This window comes from Hemiscyllium ocellatum, chromosome 2 (genome assembly GCF_020745735.1).
Source record: "Hemiscyllium ocellatum isolate sHemOce1 chromosome 2, sHemOce1.pat.X.cur, whole genome shotgun sequence".
Classification (NCBI taxonomy): Eukaryota; Metazoa; Chordata; class Chondrichthyes; order Orectolobiformes; family Hemiscylliidae; genus Hemiscyllium; species Hemiscyllium ocellatum.
In genome coordinates, this window is record NC_083402.1 from 139,588,384 (window position 1) to 139,610,278 (window position 21,895).

Below are 21,895 nucleotides of genomic sequence, written 5' to 3' on the forward strand. Positions count from 1 at the left end.
TCAACAGTTAGTAGTTTTTAGAACATAGAAAGATACAGCGCAGTACAGGCCCTTCGGCCCTCGATGTTGCGCCGACCGAATCCTACCTAACCTACACTAGCCCAATAACTTCCAAATGCCTATCCAATGCCCGCTTAAATGACCATAAAGAAGGAGAGTTCACCACTGCTACTGGCAGGGCATTCCATGAACTCACAACCCGCTGTGTAAAGAATCTACCCCTAACATCTGTCCTATACCTACCACCCCTTAATTTAAAGCTGTGTCCCCTAGTAACACCTGACTCCATTAGCGGTAAAAGGTTCTCCGTGTCGACCCTATCTAAACCCCATATCATCTTATACACCTCTATCAAATCTCCCCTAAACCTTCTCTTCTCCAATGAGAACAGCCCCAAGTGCCTCAGCCTTTCCTCATAAGATTTTCCTACCATTCCAGGCAACATCCTGGTAAACCTCCTCTGCACTCGTTCCAATGCCTCCACATCCTTCCTATAGTGTCAAGGCTTAAAGTGCTGGGGATTAGGGAATGATAGTAATAGGAAACCTCCTATTTGATTGACAATACGAACTGCTGTCTAGTTTTTTTTCTCTCAAGCTGACTGCTGTAAAAGCCATATGTATCCTTGCATTATTCTGCAGTGATTGTGTAATATTCTCCATACATTAACCTGCTCCAGTAGTATGTTCTTCATGCTTTTGTTCTCAATGCTCACTGCACACACAAGTCTAATGCAAATCTGATTAGTCTTGCTGTCCTAAACATTGTGTCATTTGAAATTAAGACTGATGAAATTCCTTTTGGTTAGGGTTGTCATATATTAAGGATCAAAGATGAATAATGGAGGTCAGCTATAGTCTTACAGAATAGCAGAACAGATTTATTCTTATTCCTCTGGGGACAGGGTGCTGACTAGACCACATTTATTGCCTTACTCTGGTTGTCCTATGAAAGTGTGATCTACCCCTTGAACTTCTGCAATCCTTGTGGTAAAAATGGTGCCCCTAAGATGACATAATTGGAATTACGAGATTGCAATTCAGCCATAATGTAATTTTGTTGGTTATAGAAGGGACTATTGCTTGCTATTCCAGCCTGCAGTCATCACTCTCGCAGTTTCATGTTCCAACTGATCCATTTCAAGGTTTGCATAAAGATATCCCACTTTCTTCCCTCTGATTTCTTTCACCAGCTGCTGGACTCTACATAAAAAGCAGTGAGACGCTCAACATAATAGCCAATGCAGTCCATGCCAACCATGACAATGGGATTGCTGTTTATCAGAGCAGTCAATTCACCCACATCACAAACAACAGCATCACCTGCAATAGTGTAGGTGGAGTTCTTGTAGAAGCAGGATGCAAAGTTGAACTTCGGGGGAATGGTATCTATGACAACAGCAGCCATGGTGTTACCTCAAAGGGAGAAGGGACTGTCTTGGAGAATGACATCCTGGGAAATCATGGATATGGTCTACAGCTACTTGAGAATGCAGACATGAAGGTGGGTTCTGCATCAGAATTTTGAAAGGTCTGTCATGACGTTTGAGGGCCAGAACATTATTTTGATGAATGTAGAGTTGTGGTATTTTGTATTTGTGACACTAACCTTTGCCGCATTGTGATCTCAGCTCACCATTTTCTTAGCGAGGTTTGAGAAGATTTGTAGCTCAGGTTGAGGTTCTGGATGTAGGTTTGCTCGCTGAGCTGGAAGGTTCATTTCCAGACGTGTTATCACCCTACTAGGTAACGTCTTCAGTGGGCCTCCAGGCGAAGCACCGTACATGATTCCTGCTTTCTGTTTATATGTTTCGGTTTCTATAAATGTAGCCATTGATATAACAGATACTACTGCTCAATCTTTATATAACAATGTTCAAGTCCGTCTCTGCCCAAAGTGGTTAGTCTTCTGATCAGCAAAGAGCATGGTCTCCTGTAATGATTACATTTGCTACCCCTGCCAAACCCATTCACCCTGAGAGAAAATAACATTCTGCATATAGATTCTGTGTACCAGCAATTGAAAATTAACCACTTCAACTTAAATCTATTGCTATCATTTTAAAATGGCAGCAGCATTCATAACAAACGGGCCTTACTCACAGCTGACTGTTCTCAGGACTGAATCCAGACATTCCTACAAAAGAGACTTCAGTTGTAATAAAGCAACATTTTGGAGACGCTGGAAATCTGAAATAAAAACAAAGTACTGGAAATACACTCTGGTTAGCTCACATCTGTGGAGAGAGAAACAAAGATAATGTATTCAGTCAAATATAACTCTTCATTAGTTCTCAGTTCTGAAGAAGTCACATTTGACTCAAAATATGACTTTATTTTTCTCTATCCACAGACTTGAGTTGTGTTTTTCTGTGACCAAGCTGTCACTAAGCGATCCATCTCTTAGCTGAGCTGGTCTTCCAACTGGCTAGGGAGCTTTCTGTGTCACGTTTTCCAAGTGTACTTGTTTGACAATACTGTTTATATGTCATAAGAATTGTTGCTGCAGTAACACCGATTCTACAGCCTTACAATAAATCCCAGAGGACAGTCATCTACTTTTCCTGATTGCAGTAGGTGAGATCAAGGCTTCTACTTTCCAAATCTTTTATATATTATAAACTTTTCTTGATTTCAAGATAGAAGGGTAGGAACAGCTTGCATATTTTTGGTACTTTTGTACAACTTCTGGTTGTCTCGAAGTGCCTCGCAACCAGTTCAAGAGCCAGCTTCTTTCCTGCTGTTACTAGACTTCTGAATGGACCTCACATTTAAAATTTGCATGTTGATCTTGCTCTCTGTGCACCTTCTCTTAGCCAGAACATTGTATTCCTTGCTCTGTTCTTTTACCGTAATACACTTTGTATGGTATGATCTGCCTTGTATGCAAAACAGAATTTTTCACTGTACCTAGTTACCTGTGACAATAATAAATCCAATCAATTAAGTACTTTATTGAAGTGTACTCACTTGATGTGATGATGTAGAAAGATAGCCAATTTGGACGTAGCGAAGTCCAACAAACAGCAATGAAACAAAAGTAACCACATATTCTGTTTTATTAATTTTGGCTAAACAATTAGTTTAAAACACTAGGACAATTCTCCTGCCCATCTTTGAACCGTGCAGAAAGATTCCCAACAGGGTAGGCAGGACCTGGGTGAGCAGCTCATTGTCGAGACAATTCATAGAGTACAGCAGGCTTGAATCCAGTGCTGACACAATGCTATCCTAAACCGTGACCTACCAGTCAGAGGCAAGAGTGCTATCACTGAACCATGATTTGGAGATGCCAGTGTTGGACTGGGGTGTACAAAGTTAAAAATCACACAACACCAGGTTAAATTGGAACAGTGTGCTGTAGGACTATAACCTGGTGTTGTGTGATTTTTAATTTTGTATAACTGAACCATGGCTGACACCTTAGAATTAATGTAGAAATGTAGCAACTAATCAGTAAGTTTTTTTTAAAAAAAAAATTCCATGTGATATTACAGCCAAATTTTGTTAACTCATTTCTTGTTTAATGAAACTGAATTATTCATTTTATTGGAATTAAACAGCTGAAATAAGACAAGGAAAATTGTCGTTTTAGTTTATTTCGGTTTGAATTCATGTATCGCAATTTAAGAGGCATGGATTTTATTGGGTAGCTTTGTGAATGTATCAGAGCTTGATGGTAGGTTTATTGGGTTGGGCTGGATCAATGGTTTGACGTTTAGATATGCTTTACTTCAGGTGACAAAGAACAGAATCCAATCTCTTCATGACTATGGGATTGCCATCTTGGACCAAGCTAAGGGAACAGTGCAAGAAAATCAAATCTTTAGAGGAAAAGTAGGGAAGACCATTTTGGAGAAAACAGAAAACCCAGAGAAGTGTACTGTACAAAGCAATGAAATTTTAGCCTGCAACAAAAAGTAAGTCTTGTTCTTAAGCATTATTTTTTTGTCTCTATCCATGGGAAAGTTTACCAAAATTATCAAATATTAGCCTCCTCTGCTGCTTTTTTTGCAGCTTTGTGTACCCCACACTTTCTCAGGCTGGGATGGGTTCAGTGCGCTCAGTATCTCCCAACTCCTGATGGTATTCCATACCGTGGGCCTGTACATTTCAGCTCCATTCTTTTCTTAAAACAATGTTATTTTCATTGCAGAGCTGACACAAATCAAATTAATGTTCAGAATTCTATTGACTGGCTTACATTTTTTAAAAATAGATTTTAACTTCTAAGCAATTAAAAAACCGTGCTCTCATAACAGCAACTCAAGTAGTGCAATCAGGATTGACTCTGTTAAGAGTGGAAAGGTACTTTGCATTGACTTTTGAAGAGGCTTTTTCTAATAGCTGGCAGACCAAGTAGAGACTCAAATTGAGGACTTGTATAAGTTTATCAATCCAACACTCCCTGCAGTTTTTAGCACTGGTATTCTTGTTTCCAATGTACAAGTTATTTCTAATAAGTTATTGGTTTCTCTCCCTAACCCTTTCAAATGGCCCCCTTTTGTTAAAATGAAAACACACATTTGATCAAAAACACACATTGCATACAATTCTTTATTTGGGGAAATGCTGTAAGATGGCATTTGAAAGTTAGATTTGTGGGATAAGGAGATTGATGGATTGATTGATTAAATGATGTCCATGAATTTTATTGAGGTTTATGGATTGGAAATCGTAGTTACTTGTTGTCCTTTTTTATATTGTAGTTACTCACTTTTTTACGCAAATTCATCCACGACCATTTAAGTCTGTATCAACTGCATCTTGCTTTTATGAAAATAGTAAATACACTGTTATTTTCATATTCTTTTCTTGAAGGAGAATGTGAAGTCGGAGAATGGTTTGTAGGCCGATCAACAGTGTGACAAGCTGTGATATAAACACTTGTTCCATGGCCATGATTCATCTTAATGGCAGTCCAATAAGATGGTTATTCTTGAAAGCAAAAGCTTTTAATGAGCTCCCACAACTAGTGTCATCTATTGATAGAGGACAAAAAACATGCTTATTTTTATTGGCCACTGTTGTGACACCAAACTGTGATTATGTGCGGTTTGTAGACAGTATTCATTGTTAATATTGATGCTAACATTATTAGTTTGCTGTACCTGTTGGGTGGTATATATGCAATGCTGTAACTCTTGGAATCCTTGTCATAAATTTAATCCTTCTTCCATTGATATTACTAATAACTTCACTCCCTGACTTTAACAACATTGTAAGGTTCTTGGTGTGGTCTTGAAATGATTCCTCTTGAGTATGACTGAGGGAAATACAGGATCATGTTTTATCTATTTTCTTGGATGGTTTATTGGATTTTATCTCCACCATGGTTGCAGGTAAAGAGTGGCTGCTTCATTGACTTCCATTCATTTCACGTCTGACAAAAATTAAACTGGAAGTGAGTTACATAATTAGTAATTTATACATCAATAATAAATTGCAAGCTGTAACCCAACACCATCTAAAGGAATTAAGTTTGAGGTATTTATATCTCAAAGTTCAAATTTACAGAATAGTCTGTTACTTCCGGAAACTACTGAAACCTGTAAAATGATGACGTATTATTGACAACAATGGAAGCAAATGCATATTAGTTACTGACCTATTTGCCTGACTTTTAAATGAGGTGGTGCAAGCGTTGAGCACAGTATTTCCATGGTGAATGCCAAATTTACAGACATTCTTTTTTAATTTTGGTTTTGAACTGCAGCTGACCTCTTCCTATTTCTTTCTAGTTGTGTTTCGTTCTACAATAAAACATAATTTCAACAAACAAAAGTTTGAAAGATTCAGTGTCATTATTAAGGAGGCATCAAATTTTTCTTTCAGTTTGCTCCACAAACTGAGTAATGGTTCTCTTATTGTATTGGTGTTCAACCCACATACCGATTATACCCATGTTCCATGGCAAGCAGGAACTATAATTAATATCAGTATAGAAAATAACAGAAGTAGGCAATTCAGCCCCTCAAGCCTACTCTGTTTTCAATGTGATCATGGCTGTTCATCCAACTCAGTTACCCTGTTCCCACTTTCTCCCCATACCCTTTAATCCCCTTAGCCCTGAGAACTGTATCTGACTCATCTTTCATCCCTAATGGAATATTTCTCTGTTAGTTCTTGCAGATCTGGCATAGCCTGGAAACTGGACAATCCTCCAGCAAGGCCACTTGTTGATGGATCAAATCGAGCCACCTCCATGGTCCAGACTCGTCAAAGGGTTGCATCCATGACGACTCGAATAGCTGCAAGGGTTGAAGGGGGCTGCCATGACAATGGCAGCATTTTCTGTTCCATTCTTTGATGAATGAAAATCAGCACTGGTACAGATGTGCCACAAAAAGCAATTTAATGCCTCAATTCCTGTATCAATTATGTTTTAAGTGATGGAAAAGAAATTGGGGCATGTATTTTGTTATTTCACTTCTTTATAGGTGATCTTGCATATAACCAGATGAACACAACAATTATTGGCAACTTCGATTTGGAGTTTAATAACATGATGCAGTTCTCTAATAGAAGTTTAGATCTGCTTATTAAAGTTCCTAGTTTCGTACTCCCCTGTCTGCATGATTAACAGCTGCCAATCTTATCCATGTACTTTCACTCAATGATGCAGTGTAATGAGGGATATTTGTTCATGCAGATCTGAACCTGAATGATTTCTGAACTGACATCTACACAGAAACCAGATTTCTCCAAGAACCTCAATGAATGGTTAGGTATGGAATTTCATCAGTTTGAGAAGCTAATGTCCTGTTTCATTTATAGTCAAACTGATTTCTCTTTGTGAACTAGTACTGAACTTCTCCAAAAGTTTCATCTTTTGAGTAAAAGAACATTTCAAATCCTGGTTATCGTTATTTTATCTTTCTTCATGGGATGACTCTTGGAATGCCAGAATTTATTACCCACCCCCAATTGCCCTTGAGAAGATGATGGTGGTGGTGGTGGTGGTGGTGGTGGTGATGAGCTACTGTCTTGAACTATGTCAGTCCTTGGAATGTTGGGAAGGGGTTCTGGGATTCTGACTGTGACAGTGAAGGAGTAGTAATATTCTTCTAAATCAGGATGGTAAATGGCTATGTGGTTTCCCCCTACATCTGCTGCCATAGTTGTTCTTAGGTGGTACAGGTCATAGATTTGGAAAGTGCTATTGGAGCAGCCTTGGTGAGTTAAATTCATTGCATCCCTGGTGAAGGGAGTGAATGTTGGTGTTGGATGGGGTGCCAAATAAAATAGGCTTTATCTTGTTGCTAAGCCACTTGGATGTTGTTGGAGCTGCACTCCTCCCTGCAATGGCGAGTATTCCATTATACTTGCCTGATTTGCACTTGTATTAAACTAGGCCGAGTTCACAGCTTTATGGAAATGGTATGTGGATGATTGTCAGCCCGTGAGACTACAGATTGTGATTGAGTATAATTATGCTGCTGATGGCACACGGTACCTCAGATTCCTGGTTTTAAGTTGGTTTGATGTCTGTCAACAACACAGTGGAGGGTAGCCATAGTGGAAAGCAGGTCTTTGCTACTGTAAAGACTGAGTGCTGGTCACTCCTACCTATTTGTTCTGGATGCATCTCTGACAGTGATGAGAACAAGCCAGTTATTTTCCTCCTGTTGATTGCTTGACCACCTGCCAGACCCGGTCTGGGAACTGTGTCCTCTGGTACTTTGATAACTCTATCAGTAGGTATTACTGAGCCACATTTAGTGAAGGAGGAGTTGAGAGAAGCTGTAATTGAGTGTGTATGAAGTAAGTATGGTGTCAGCTGAACAGATTTTAGTCAGGTGTTAGACTATATTTAAAAGTTTAACCTTTTCCGAGAAACTATTTTAATTTCAATTTAAATGGAGACTTTGAGGGTTCCACCCGTAGAGGAATTGCCCAGCTGAAAATTAAATTTTATGGGTGATTCTCAGAATGTGCTGTCAAGATGCCATTGGGTCCCCACTTGCAACCCCCATTTATTGCTCCAAGAGTTATTTGGCCAGTGAAAAATCCAGGTCACAGTTTCCAATGTACTGAATTTAATATTTGTATGAATACCATCTATTGTATTGTGTAGATAAATTAATTTGCCCCTTAAGCTTTCTGACATTCAATAAGATGTATTTGTGTATTGAATACGGCAGTCCCATCTACCCTATTAACTCTTGGTCGCAAACCTCAAAATAATAATCAGTCCACCTCTGCGTCCAAAATATTCAATGACCCTGCCTCTACCACTGAAGATGCACAAACCTCTGAGAAAGATTTCATGTCAGCTCGGTCATGACTCTTAATTCTTACCTAACCCACATCCACCTTTTATCAAGACCATTCAGGATATTGTACGCTTCAAAAACCTCCATGGAGAAAAGCCCAGCCTCTCTAACCCATCCTCAAGACAAATCACTCATTCCAGGTATCAATCTAGTAAACCACCTGATGCATTTACATCCTTCCTTAAATAAGGATACCAAAGCTACACATTACTCTACTCTAAATGCATTACCAATACCCTGTCTAACTGAAGCATAAAACCCTTGTTTTTATGTTCAAATCCTCGCGTAATAAAAGATGGCTTCCATTTAGACTTCTTAATTGGTGTCCACAGAATACTTTGACTCTTAACACCAGAACACCTTCAGAGTTGTACAGGTATTGTCTATTTCAGTAATACTCTGCTTTTCAGGAAATCTTCCTGCCAAAGTGAACTTCACATTTGCCAGATTTTTGTCCAATCAGTCCACATTTTTTTCCACCTTCCTTGTGTTCTTCACAACATACTTTCCTACCTATCTTGGTATTGTCTGTACTCTTCTTTCCACCCACCCATCCACACACCGGTCATTGTAAATTGTAAAACAAGTGAAGGCTCCAGGTTTCTGCAGTAACCTTTGTGGTACCTTTATCAAATGCCTCTACATTTGTATATTATGTCTACATGTTTGCCTTTTCTCCACAAGGTGTTACTCCTTTGAGTACACACTATTACCCCTTTGATTAAAACAGTAGTGACTTTTCCCAATTAATTCACATTTTTTCAGTGTGCATCTATAATCTCTTTAATAACTGATTATATACTTCCCCACATGTAATGCTAACTAGTCTTAGTTCCCAGTTTTCTGCTTCACTCACTTCTTGAACAGAGCTTTATTAGGTACTTTCTGGTCCAAAGGAACCTTCCTTAAATTTTTTTCAAAACTCCACAGATTTAAGACCAAGGTATCTATGACCTCATTAGCAATACAGTAACACCGCAAGATAAAAGTCCACTACTCAGCCCAAAGTTTTGTTTGCTTTACACCACTGTCTTCATGATCATAATTCGAATAAGTTCTCCACCTCCCCTAGTTTAAAAGTATTAACAAAATATTCTTATTCTCTGTAGTAAAGATAGAAGAAATATTTTTTCATTTCATCTGTTATTATCACGTTTTAACTCCATTATCACGCTGTAGAAGACCAATACTTACTTTTACTCTTTTTAAAAATACCTTTTCAAGCTTACTTCCTCTCACACTCTGTTTTGACCAACCATATGATTTTGTCAGTGAAATTAACACTATCAAGGAATGACACAGTTGTTATCCAGTTAGAGAACAGGTTAATACAATGTTTGCTGTTGTTTTCTGACAGACTGATCTTCTAACATAATGAAATCAACAGCATGAAAATCAGTTGGGATCTTCAAACCTGATATCCATCTGACGACTCCCTTTGTCCTCAATGCACTTAATGGGCCTAATTTAACATAGAACATTACAGCGCAGTACAGGCTCTTTGGCCCTCTATGTTGCACAGACCTGTGGAACCAATCTGAAACTCTCATCCATATGCCGATCCAATGACCATTTACATGCCTTTAAAGTTGGCGAGTCTACTACTGTTACAGGCAGTGTGTCCATGCCCCTACTACTGAGTAAAGAAACTACCTCTGACATTTGTTCTATATCTATTACCCCTCACTTTAAAGCTATGTCCCCTCATGCTAGTCATCTCTATCTGAGGAAAAAGGCTCTCACTGCCCAGCCTATCCAACCCTCTGATTATCTTATGTCTCAATAAAGTCGCCTCTTAACCCTCTCTCTAACAAAAACAGCCTCAAGTCCCTCAGACCTTCCCTCCATACCAGACAACATCCTAGTAAATCTCCTCTGAACCTTTTCCAAAGCTTCCACATCCTTTCTATAATGCAGTGACCAGAACTGTACACAATACACCAAATCTGGCCACATCAGAGTTTTGTAAAGCTACAGCATGACCTCATGGTTCTGAAACTCAATCTCTCTACCAATAAAAGCTAACACACCATATACCTTCTTAACAACTCTATCAACGTGGGAGGCAACTTTCAAGGATCTATGTACATGGACACAGATATCTCTGCTCATCTACCAAGAATCTTACCATTAGCCCAGTACTCTGCATTCCTGTTAATCCTTCCAAAGTGCATCACCTCACACTTTTCACATTAAACTCCATTTGCCACCTCTCAATTGCTTATCCTATTCTCTACCCTTTCTGTGAACAGAATGATTAGACTTGCATAATTATATAATAGGAAAGTGGGAAACTAACTTTCAATTTCACACTATAAAATTGCCTGAAAATAAATTAAAATCTGTTCATTTCAAACCAACTTTACAAGGTATGCAGTAACAATGAAAAAGAACATAATTGTTTTGAAAATTTAAGGACAAGTATAACTTATGAATTTTCATCCAGCTTCAATGTAATCTACAACATTCTGCTTATTGAACACTGAAAAACAATTCAATTCTCTGTCACCCTGAGCACCACTGCTGAGGTATGGAAAGTACTACAAGAGAAAGATGCTGCAATGTGGAGTTATGTTCATGTAAACAGTAGGGAGGACATAGGGACATTTAAGAGGGGTGCACAAAGTTTGAGATGGTTTTGTTTGCGTGAATAAGGAAAAAAATTATTACTGACAGGTCAGTGCCCAAAAAAACACACATTCATGATTGGAATGTACAATTTTCAAAAGAAAATTGGATATATATCAAGGAAAGATTTGCAGCAGTTTATAGAAACAGTATGGGACTAACTGGATAAATCTTGCAAACAGCTGCACAAGCACAATTGGCAAGTAGACTTCTGCCCTACAGGATTCTACGATCTAAACTGATGTTAACATATACCCAGCAAAACGGAAAATTGGCTTGTCATGTCTGCTCCTTGTAGGTACCAACTACATCCCAATAATATGGTGTTGACTATTCTGATGATCACTATGCTGATAGATTTCCTTCATTTATAATATTCACTTATCTGGACAAAGGAACATTTTAGCAAAGCGTTTTTTAGAATATTTCTCTGAGGGTCTCTCAATCCTTGCCCAAGTATCTTGAAGAGAAAATTTCTCAACACTTCAAAACTTTAGAACCCTGCCGTTGTCTTTGTCAACTCACTAATACTTTGCAACTGTTGATGTGAGACAGTCAGCAAGATTCTATCAGGTATAGAATTCATGCTCCTGTTATCAAAACTGAATTCTGTTTGTTGTCCATTGGACATATTACAGACTGTACTTTATACAACAATCTACATTAACTTTGTGGCTAATCTGCTTTCTCAATCATTCATTTACCAATTTGTGAAACCTTGTGTTCAAATTTAACGCTCATATTTACCCATGGAACAACTGGGCAATCAGCCCACCATCTCTGAACTGTGAATTGCTTTGCAATGTTTTGACCTTAGATTATATAACCCATTTTTGTTTAAATACATGCAGTTAATTGAGTGTCTTGCAGCACACTTGTTATTTTATAGTCGGTAATATGTAGACAGCAAACAGCGGTTTTCAGTTTTGAGAACAGGAGCATGAATTCTATATCCGATAGCATCTTGCTGACTGTCTCTCACCAACAGTTGAAAACCATTAGGATGGCTCAGTGGTTAGTACTGCTGCCTCTCAGTGCCTGGGACCTGGGTTCAATTCCAGCCTTGGGCAACTGTCTGTGTGGAGTTTGCATATTCTCCCCATGTCTGTATGGGTTTCCTCTGAATGCTCTGCTTTCCTCCCACAATCCAAAGATGTGCAGGTTAGATGGATTGGCTATGCTACAAGTGCCCAAGTGTTCAGGGATGTGTAGGTTAGGTGCATTAGTCAGGGGGTTACTCTTCAGAGGGTCAGTGTGGACTTGTTGGGCCATCTGGCTTGTTTCCACACTGTAGGGATTCCATGATTCGCGATGTCACAAAGAAGACATACCCGAGGACCAGAATGGCTGGATTTAAGTCCCAACTGTTCAGGAGGTGCATCCAAATGGTTGATTGATTTAAAATAACTACATACAATTCAGTTGTATGTAACTAAAAATGTTTGCTAAAGTGGGACAGTTTGAATGAAGCACTTGTATTCTGAAAATATTATAAAATAGCTGTCAATGAATAGACTTTGTAAGCACAAGTGAAGGCACGAGTTAACTTTTCACAAGCTTTTCAATAACTTAAAGATTAATATTTTTGATGTCATTTGCTCATTTGAGTTGAGGTTCCTGAGCAGATTATTTAAACCTGCCATCAGTTACCAAATGGCCCTCTTTATAGGCATTTTTAATCCATCTAGTCAGACATGTTGTAGTATGTCTGGAGGAGGTGGGACTTGAGCCCTGGTCTTCTGATAGGAAGGGATACTAACACTATCACAACACCCCTTTCATATCCAGACTGGTTTGGCCATTTCTGGGCCTCAAGCTCTGGTCCTTTTTGATATCTTAATTTCTTTATTAAAAGCAGCATGAAACACAAAAGACAGGATATGCCACCTTTTTTTTAAAAAAATTATTTTCTACAAACCAGAACAGACTGTGACAAGCAGCTGAGTATGATCAATCTATTATTCTGTAACTGATGCTGGGAAAAATAAGAGTGAGTTGGTTTTTCCTTTCATTTGAATGCAGGTATCATAAGAAATCAGAAAGGGCCCTGGGTTAATAGTGCATCTGAAAGATGGCATTTCCTGAGTAGTGCATGGAATTAGGGATTACGGTATAATGCTTATTTTGTCAATGTGAATTTGCTGTAACGCAATTGAAGAATTGGGGACACTGTTTCTAGTGTAAACCTTAAAATGTGTGTGGGCTGTAACGCAATTACAGCCCCGACACTTTCTGCTGTTTCTAAAGTGCAATTTTTCTATTATGTGGGGATGCTCAAGAATGCAACCACCATGTTATGGAAGAACTATGTTCAAATGCTCTAGAATTAATTCCTCAAAAGAGGTAATTTATTATCCCCAAGCCAAACTAGTTCAAGAAAGAAGCATCAAAACATGGGATAGATAAGGTAGAAGCTTTGAAATATTTGAATGTTGTATAGGTTTTGGCAAATGAACAGACTACCAAACTAACAACTGGCCAACATTTTTAAATCCTGAGGAAAGGCCTTAAGTTCCCTTTCAAGCCTCAAAAGGAATTGAGTAAAACTGTATAATATCAAGCCTGACCTTACACAATGTCAATCTACTATCAAACTTAACTGAAGAACTGTTACCATAATTTCAAGACAAATATCCTGAGTATAAGTTATAAAATGATGTTTTGAAAACGTGCAGTGTAACTAGCTGTACAAGTTCTGATCCATCTTTGCATTTTGTGACCGGCAGTACGTGCACAAGGGATCAACTGGACAAATATTCAATTTCTCAAAAGTTACTCTTTGTATTTTGATGTTTAATTAAGAATACAAAATATGTAGTTTGACAGTCGACTATTAACCCCACTTCAATTGCACTGTTAACAGACCCTGGATATTCCTTTTCAAAAATAAAAATTTGAAATATTGGCCAACTCTTCATGCCAGTGTTCTGCTTAGATGTTCTTCATAAGTTACCATTCTGTGGTCTTGGGGACTGATGTGACATTTGACTGTGTCTCTATGTACAACATTATGTCATTTTCTTCCTTTTGCGACCATGAGGTTTAGCTCGCATATCCAGTGGTAATGAGAGTGTTGCTAATTTATGGTCCTCTGCAGTACTGCCAGGAATATCCACCTTTTTCTTTGCAATCTTTAAGCCCATTGCTCTTGCAATGTCCAATATTCTATAAAGTACAACAAAACAAGTGGTGAGGAATGAAGAGTTTTTGATCATTCTCTTATGTTAATCAAGATTGAGATAGAGGTGTACTTAAAAAAAAATTAATAGCACATCAGAAAGTTTTGTTCATGCACCAATGGTTTATATAGTCAACATGGTTTGTGCAACTGAATTGCTGAATGAGATAATCACCTACTCATCATAGTTAGAGTTTCACTGTTCCCATGAAATGGATAGCCTTGTCCAACAAAAATCTATCAAAGGACACTAAATAAGTGCAAGTAAATAAAGAGAGATGCAAATCAACTGGGGCTGTGGGAAGACAGGCTCAAGAGACAGCTTAGTATACTATTACTCCTATTGTAATATGGAGTGGAGGTATCTAAGCTTCTGCCTTTATGGAACACTTAAATATAGTATACAGCCTGGGGTAGAACATAAATTTAGTCTATATTCCAAAACCTTGGAGTTCTGATTTATGATTCATCACCAAGGCAATACAGATCAGAACAGCCTTTTCAAAACTTCCAGGCCAACAGAATTCAAAGACAAAAGGAAGATGAAAATATAATCTCAAGAACCTTATCTGGCCATGCCAAGAGCTGGATTACCAAAGCTTTCAGGCTTCATTTAACCTCCGAGCTGGAGTTCATTCAATGTCTGCTATGGGTAACACGGGATTTAGATGAGAGTTATAAAATGTTGGAGTAGATGAGACCCACGTCATGATAGGATATGCAGGCAATTTCTATGATCAGAAAGGGAATTAGTTATTCCATGCCGACACTACAGTTGTTGACAAGTTTACAAAAATCCATGCAGGGAGCAGTGAAATTCTGAATGTGCAAAGTTTTTGTAGTTAAATGTTTAAAACTCTCTCCTTCAAACTTTTAGAACTCTGCTCAGACCAAATGAAAAATATTATGATTCGAAGTAGTCCCAATTGTTTGTTTCTCTGCCCCCTCAAAATAATCAAAAAAAACAAATCCACGTCAAATCCAGTGAAGTTCCAATATGAAGGGACCCATTCAAATCAAAGAACAGTAACAACAGTAAACTTTGCATTATATGGTACAGTGAATTTATCACAACCTGATTTACTTCAAAATCACTTTCAGTGTTCAGATAATGCATTCTTTAAAAAAAATAATGGTTTGTAAATCTTCAGAAATCGTTCTTCGGCATTACAATGAAATTATTGGGTCAGTGTTGGTTGTTGCCTGCAATTAAAGCAATCCCAGTCAAAGCACTGACAGGTATTTTTTCTAAGTTAATCTGAATGTCATGGTGTCAGTTGTGGGGTTTTAATGTAATGCTTGCAGGCCTGGGGGTCCTCAACTGCCCAAATGCTTCCCCCTCTCCTCAAAGACGAGTAAAACCTCATCTTCGGTCAGAAGTAATGTAACTCCCTATCAACCAGCACTTTTGATTAACTGGCATCACCCTTTACCCAAGCTTGTCAGATAAAAGATTTTACTAAATATTTAAAGTTTCACACTTTTTAAACTATTAATGTGTATCTCTTCAAAAAAAAATTACAACAATCTGAAAATGGCATATAGCACACCTATATCAGTTCGACTCTTTTCTAAATAAAGGCATGGACTATTGTACTGTTTGACAATTAAAAGTGATCTGAACAACAAATAAGCATTAATTTTCACACATCACACACTATCATGAAGTTTATCACAACACCATCTACAATATTCTGGTTGCAAGATCTAAGCATTTTTGTAACTTTCTCATGTCTTCAATGGTGTGCACGTGTAGAACCATACTTTTGTTATGAGAATACGGTTGCTTCACCCTCAATTTGATAAATTTAAGGGACTGCACTCCTCAACATTCCTATTACTTGGGCTGTTTGTTCCAATCTAAAGAATCTGCATCAACATAGCGCCTTTCACAATTCTAGGATTTGCCAAAGTATACTATAGCCAAATGATGCATGCTAAAAAGTGTATATGTAATGTAAAACTCAGGATTGTTGGGTCAAAACTCTGGTATTCCCTTCCTAATGGACTGTGGTCTACACATTTCTTTTTGTGATGGTAATTGAGGGATTCATATTGGTCAGAACACCTAGGTGAAATTAAACAACTCTTTTGTTATGTAGTGCCATGGGATCTTTTATGTTCATCTGCAGTGGCAGACAGGAGTTTAACGAGTCATCTGAAAGCTGGCACCTTAAGCAATACAGCACTCTCTACCACAATAGAACATTATACGAGTGCAAACTTAAGCTTATAAGCATGTCACCACAGCTGACATGTGGCTATTAAAAGTCCCATTCTTTCCAATCTGTACAACCTGGTATTAAATATATACTTTCCAATCTGTACTCCTTGCTGTATGAACTGTCCCACCCAATCCAGGCTCAACTACTTGGTATTAAATGGAAATGTTGCACTGAATTCATTCTGAAACAAAATTAGGCAAAATACATATTCTCCACCTTGAAAGGGGTTCACATGCAGCACGAAACAAAGATACAGATTAGGGCCTTTCATGAATAAAATATAGCAATGGTGCACCTTGCTTAATTTAAAACACACCAATGATTCAGCTCAGCTTTTTTCCAAATGAACGTATGACTAGGATAAACAGAAATCATGTACCAGTAACACAGCATGTTGGTTCTCAGATGCCAAGCTTCCAATCTTTCTCTAACCATTAGTCAGATGCTAGAAATCTGGGGCTATATTAACTCAGGCTGCTGATGCACATATTCCAGTGCTGTTTACCAAATAGCCAGTATGAGCCACAATCTCTCCCTTGACAGTAACAATGTGAGGTGACAGTAACAATGTGAGGTGACAAATAACTGTGCAACTGATACAATGCTTAAAGGAAAACACTTACCTATTTTCACTGATTTTTAAATCCCGCTGTAGATACGTGAGGTTAGTTTGAAAACTACTGATGTGTAAAGCCAGTGCAATAATGTATGCCACTGTCTTAGCTTTCATAGAGGCTGTCATTACATGTTTTACCCTGAAAACAGACAGAAATTGGTTAGGTTCAAGATTTGAAGATGAGATTTTATATCCTTGCACAAACATATTTTCCCATTAATAGCCATAATACTACTTACAGCCAAATCTGACATTGATCACTAATTCTTGAGCTGATCATAAAAACTGTAAATTTATCATGTGGATTGTGTACAATCAATTTTAGAACCAGGATAAAAATATTAGAGTGCTCTTGAATTTAAATGTTTTTTATTTTACAGAGTAATATTCTTGCAAAAGCTTACATACATATTGACTGTTTTAATATTTACAAAAGTCATTTACCTGAAGTTGGCACAGCAAAGTCCATTTGACACAATACACAACAATTCATGTGATCTAATTCATTACCATGTGATTAAGTACAGCATACTTAACAAAGAAATTACTCAGTCAAAAGCAGTGTATAAAGCCCTAAATTTAATCCTGAAACAATGAATTGTACATCACATGTTAAAGGAAAACAGTGCTTCTCATCATAAGGTTTTTAAATTTACTCAAAAGACCACCATGAGAAATAGCAACAGGAATAGGTCACTCAGCCCCTTGGAACTTGCTCTACCACTCAATAGGATCATTGTTCATCAAACATTCCCCACACCCACTTTCCTGTGTTTTCCCTATAACCAATTCCCCAACTGATCAGATAGTCTGCAGAATATTTGTTTATCTTTATGATCACTGCTCTTTAACACTTCCTTTTCCCACTATATCATTTTATTATACATCTTTGAGTGACAGATTGTCCCTTAGCTGCAAGTGTTAATCTGAGCTCAGGTCAATTTAACATGCTTAACGTATAATTCATGTATCAACAGTGAATTAAATGCTGTATGACTAATTACTGCAATGAAGTTTCACCATTGAAACAAATTCTGTATTAATGATAGACAATTGGCAAATGTTCAACACAAAACCAATGGTAGTTTCTTTCCAGAATTAATCTAAATACAGAAAAATTACAATTGTGGAAACTTTGAATTGATGTCATTAGAAAGATTACTCAATACTGATATTTCTCAATCTTTCACAATAGCTTCTCTTTGCTTATTTTTTTCCAAACTGGAGTGGATGAAATGAATTATTGATATTAAAAAACTCACCTAAATATACTTCAAGAAATCTGCCCCTCTAAACCCTTTACACTATAACTATCCCAATTCATGTTGGAAATGTTGAAATACCCTAATATAATGACAATATTCATGTTCCACAACTCAACGAACTGCCTACATATTTGCTCGACTATTGCCCACTGACCGTTTGGGGTCTATAGTACACTCCGAGCAGCGTGACTGCCCCTTTTTATTCCTAAACTCTACCCACAAAACCTCATTTGATATTTAATTTGCTTCATTCCTGAGCAAAGTATAATAGGTGGCAAATGCATTTTGGTTTACTTGTTAAGCAGGAGAAAGTGAGGACTGCAGATGCTGAGATCAGAGTCGAAAAGTGTGGCACTGGAAAAGCACAGCAGGTCAGGCAGCAACCAAGGAGCAGGAGAATCAACATTTCGGGCATTAACCCTTCATCAGGAATGTTTATTGTTAGGTATCTAACCTTTGCAGTAAACATCAAATTCTCAAACTCAAATATAACTGCACCAATCTCCAACAAGATCACAGCCACAACATATTGGAAATTCATCAATATTTAATACAGAAAATAGGCATGATAAAACAGATGATCATGCCTATAGGTAAAGACATAGGAAAAAGTATTCTTTAAAAAAAGGTCAACATGGATTAAAGACTGATTTGAATTGCCTCTTAAACACATACTAATAGCTTCATAGAATTTTTTGAACAACAGACTGTTGGCTGTTTCAGTGATATTAAGATTAGCTGTTACATTCACCACCAATGAGGCAAGATCCATATAATAGTCTCAGAGAGCCTTCCATACCATATGTTTTTGATTCCTCAGCACTTCTGGATTTACGCACCTTGCATTTAGAAGTAACAGAATAAAAGAACTTAGATCTAGATTTAGTGTTGGGTTTTCCAGATTGCTGATTTTTCTTTATTTCTACTATGGTGTAGAAAATGTTAATGGATCACCAGTGTTTGGGGATTTCTATTTGAGCTATCTTCCGAACTTTGGGAAACATTTATGCAATCCATTTTCTTTGGAAACTTAAAGATGGGCACTTACCGTCCATTGTTATAAGTGAGGACTGTGAATTTTTTCATCAAACTGCTTCTTACAACATCTGCAACATCACTCCCAAGGGAATCTGAAGCAGAAAATATTTAAAGTTATACTTGAGTTAAGCAGTTTACCCCAGATCATGTTTACTTTAAGAAAAATAAAAATAATATAAAAGTGTGCAAAAAATCATTTTAGCATATCAATTTTTAAAACCAAGAGATACTAATAGATTTCTAGTGTAAGCTACTTATGCCTTAGCCAATTATACTTCAAAAAAATTTACGATCATCATTTGTGCCAAGCTAGAAGTCAACAGATGTTGAAGTGACCAATCAGGCAGGATCCTGATTCAGCATTTTCAGAGACAAAGCAAACAAAGCTTAAGTAATTTATAACTTTCATATGAATTTGGGAGAAGATTATAACTGCAAAATAGTTCAGAATTTTTTTTAAATCCTGAAAAGTTGATGAAATGACTTTAATAAAATATGAATTTATCTATGCCAACAGGAACACTTTTGTGACAACTGGAAAGTTGTTAATCATTTAAGGTCTATCAAGAAAATGTGGGGCAAAATATAGATTAGATTCCCTACAGATGCCCTTCAGCCCAACAAGTCCACACCGATCCTTCGGACAGTAACCCACCCAGACCCACTCCCCTACCCTATATTTACCCCTGACTAATGCACCTAACACTATGGACAATATAGCATGGCCAGTTCACTTTCTGACTGTGGAAAGAAACCGGAGCAGCTGGAGGAAACCCACGCAGACACGGGGAGAACGTGCAAACTCAACACAGACAGTCGCCCGAAGCTGGAATCAAACTCGGGTCCCGGGTGCTGTGAGGCAGCAGTGCTAACCACTGAGCCACTGTGTCGCCCCAAAAAGAATCAACTTTTTAAGTTACTGAAATTCCTACCATTCAATATCAATTGAAAATTGCAGAATGAAAGATCTTCAAATCATGCCAAAGTACAAACTATTTGAATCAGACCAGTATTTTGTTTCGTTTTATAAAGGAAAGCCTATCCCTAAAAAACAGAAATTTCTTTGAAAAGCTGAACAGGGCATTGGCAAGATTACACCTAAAGTATTGTGTACAGTTATGGTCACCATACTTAAGGAGACGTATTACTTGCATTGTATGCAGCTCAGAAATAGTGCACTAGGTTGAGTCCTGAGATAAAGGGGTTTGAGAAAAGATTGAGCAGGTTGGGACTATACTCAATGGAGGTTAGAACAATGAGAGGAGATCTTATTGAAACATACAACATTCTGAGGGATCTTCCCTTCTTTGGGTAACGTAGAATGAGGGGAGCATTTAAAAATAAGTGGATCACCTGTTTAAGACAGAGATAAGTAGGAATTCCTTCTTAGGAATATTTAATCTTTGGAATGCTCTTTAACATCAAGGAGTGAAACTGGGATCATTGAACATATTCAGGACTGGATTAGATCAATTTTTGATACACAAGGGAATCAAGGATAATGGGGGATGTGCAGAAAGGTGGAGTTAAGGTCAGTCAAATCAGCCACAATCTCACTGAATGGCAAAGCAGGCTCAATGGTCCAAGTAGTCTAATCCTATTTCTATCTATTCTGAGTAAAACAGACTATTTCCACTGCAGTTAAGTGCTCACCTTTGTAATATTGGGTGCACCAGCTAAGTTAAATAACTGAGCAAAAAATTCCAAAATAATAAATATACCTCATGACCCATTTAGTTATTGTTACCCGAAGAACTGTTGTTTAGCTCGTGTACTTTAACTGTAAGTTGATGCAGTACAGCAACCATACTGTCATTGGGCGATTTTACAAAACAACAACTGTTTTTGTTTAATACTAATCAACAATCGGGAGGAGATTTTGGGACAGTGAAACCTACTGGAAATTAAATTGGATACACTATCTTCAAAAAAGTATAAGGCCCACATATATTTTTAATTTGAAGACTCAAAGTTCAACTGAATAAATAGGTGAAGTATGAAAGTTCCAAATCTGTGGATTCCTGATCCTGACTGACTTCGTCCATGGTCACAAAATTTCAACAGAGGCCCAACTTCATACTTATATGCGAGGCAAGCTTTGCACAAGTAATGTTAAAGCTCTCAGTGCTCCCAAGTGTAATTCTCGGAACTGATTTAATGTACACGTCCATCCTCCGTATAAAAATAGACAACAAATAAATTTTACCTTTCTGCTTCAATTCACGGTCTCTTAAATTGTGTAATCTTATCAGAATCTGTAAGTAATGTAGGCAATAACACATATGACCACGACTTTTCTCATCCTGAGGTAAGGACTTCAGTGATTCCAGGACAAAGAAGGAATAGCTAAAAGTAAAGAACAATAAATCATGCTTAAATATTAAGCTTCATCTTCTTTCATCTTCTGCTAGACCAAACAGCATTTCCTTAGCGTGTTTAAAAATTGCAACATCATGTAGTGTTACATCACGGGGTAAACTCTCCTGCTTAATTTAAACAAGCAACACAGAAAAGATTTATCCCGTGCAGTAATCTGTGAAAATTTGAGAGGCCAAGAACTAAATAAAGTAAAAATTAACAACTTTATTTCTTAAAGTATAACAGAATAATTAACTAACAACTATTGACAACTCCTTCTAACCTGTCTCATATTTTTCCTTCTATAATACT

At 37.6% G+C, this 21,895-nt stretch overlaps 2 protein-coding genes across 2 annotated transcripts in view; one reads left to right on the forward strand and one right to left on the reverse strand.

Annotated features, from left to right (window-relative positions):
• The window catches only part of fbxo10 (F-box protein 10), a 51,041-nt gene extending 39,621 nt beyond the window's left edge, over positions 1-11,420 (forward strand). The window contains exons 9-11 of the mRNA XM_060840647.1: positions 1,193-1,503; positions 3,738-3,919; positions 6,123-11,420. Of these exons, the coding sequence (XP_060696630.1) occupies positions 1,193-1,503; positions 3,738-3,919; positions 6,123-6,309 (680 nt within the window). The 3' untranslated portion in view covers positions 6,310-11,420. The remainder of the gene's footprint in view (positions 1-1,192; positions 1,504-3,737; positions 3,920-6,122) is intronic.
• Positions 11,421-13,675: 2,255 nt separating this feature from the next.
• The window catches only part of polr1e (RNA polymerase I subunit E), a 31,617-nt gene continuing 23,397 nt past the window's right edge, over positions 13,676-21,895 (reverse strand). The window contains exons 9-12 of the mRNA XM_060840659.1: positions 21,432-21,571; positions 19,236-19,317; positions 16,930-17,061; positions 13,676-14,068 (exon numbers count right to left, since the gene is read on the reverse strand). Coding sequence (XP_060696642.1) covers positions 13,912-14,068; positions 16,930-17,061; positions 19,236-19,317; positions 21,432-21,571 — 511 coding nt within the window. The 3' untranslated portion in view covers positions 13,676-13,911. The remainder of the gene's footprint in view (positions 14,069-16,929; positions 17,062-19,235; positions 19,318-21,431; positions 21,572-21,895) is intronic.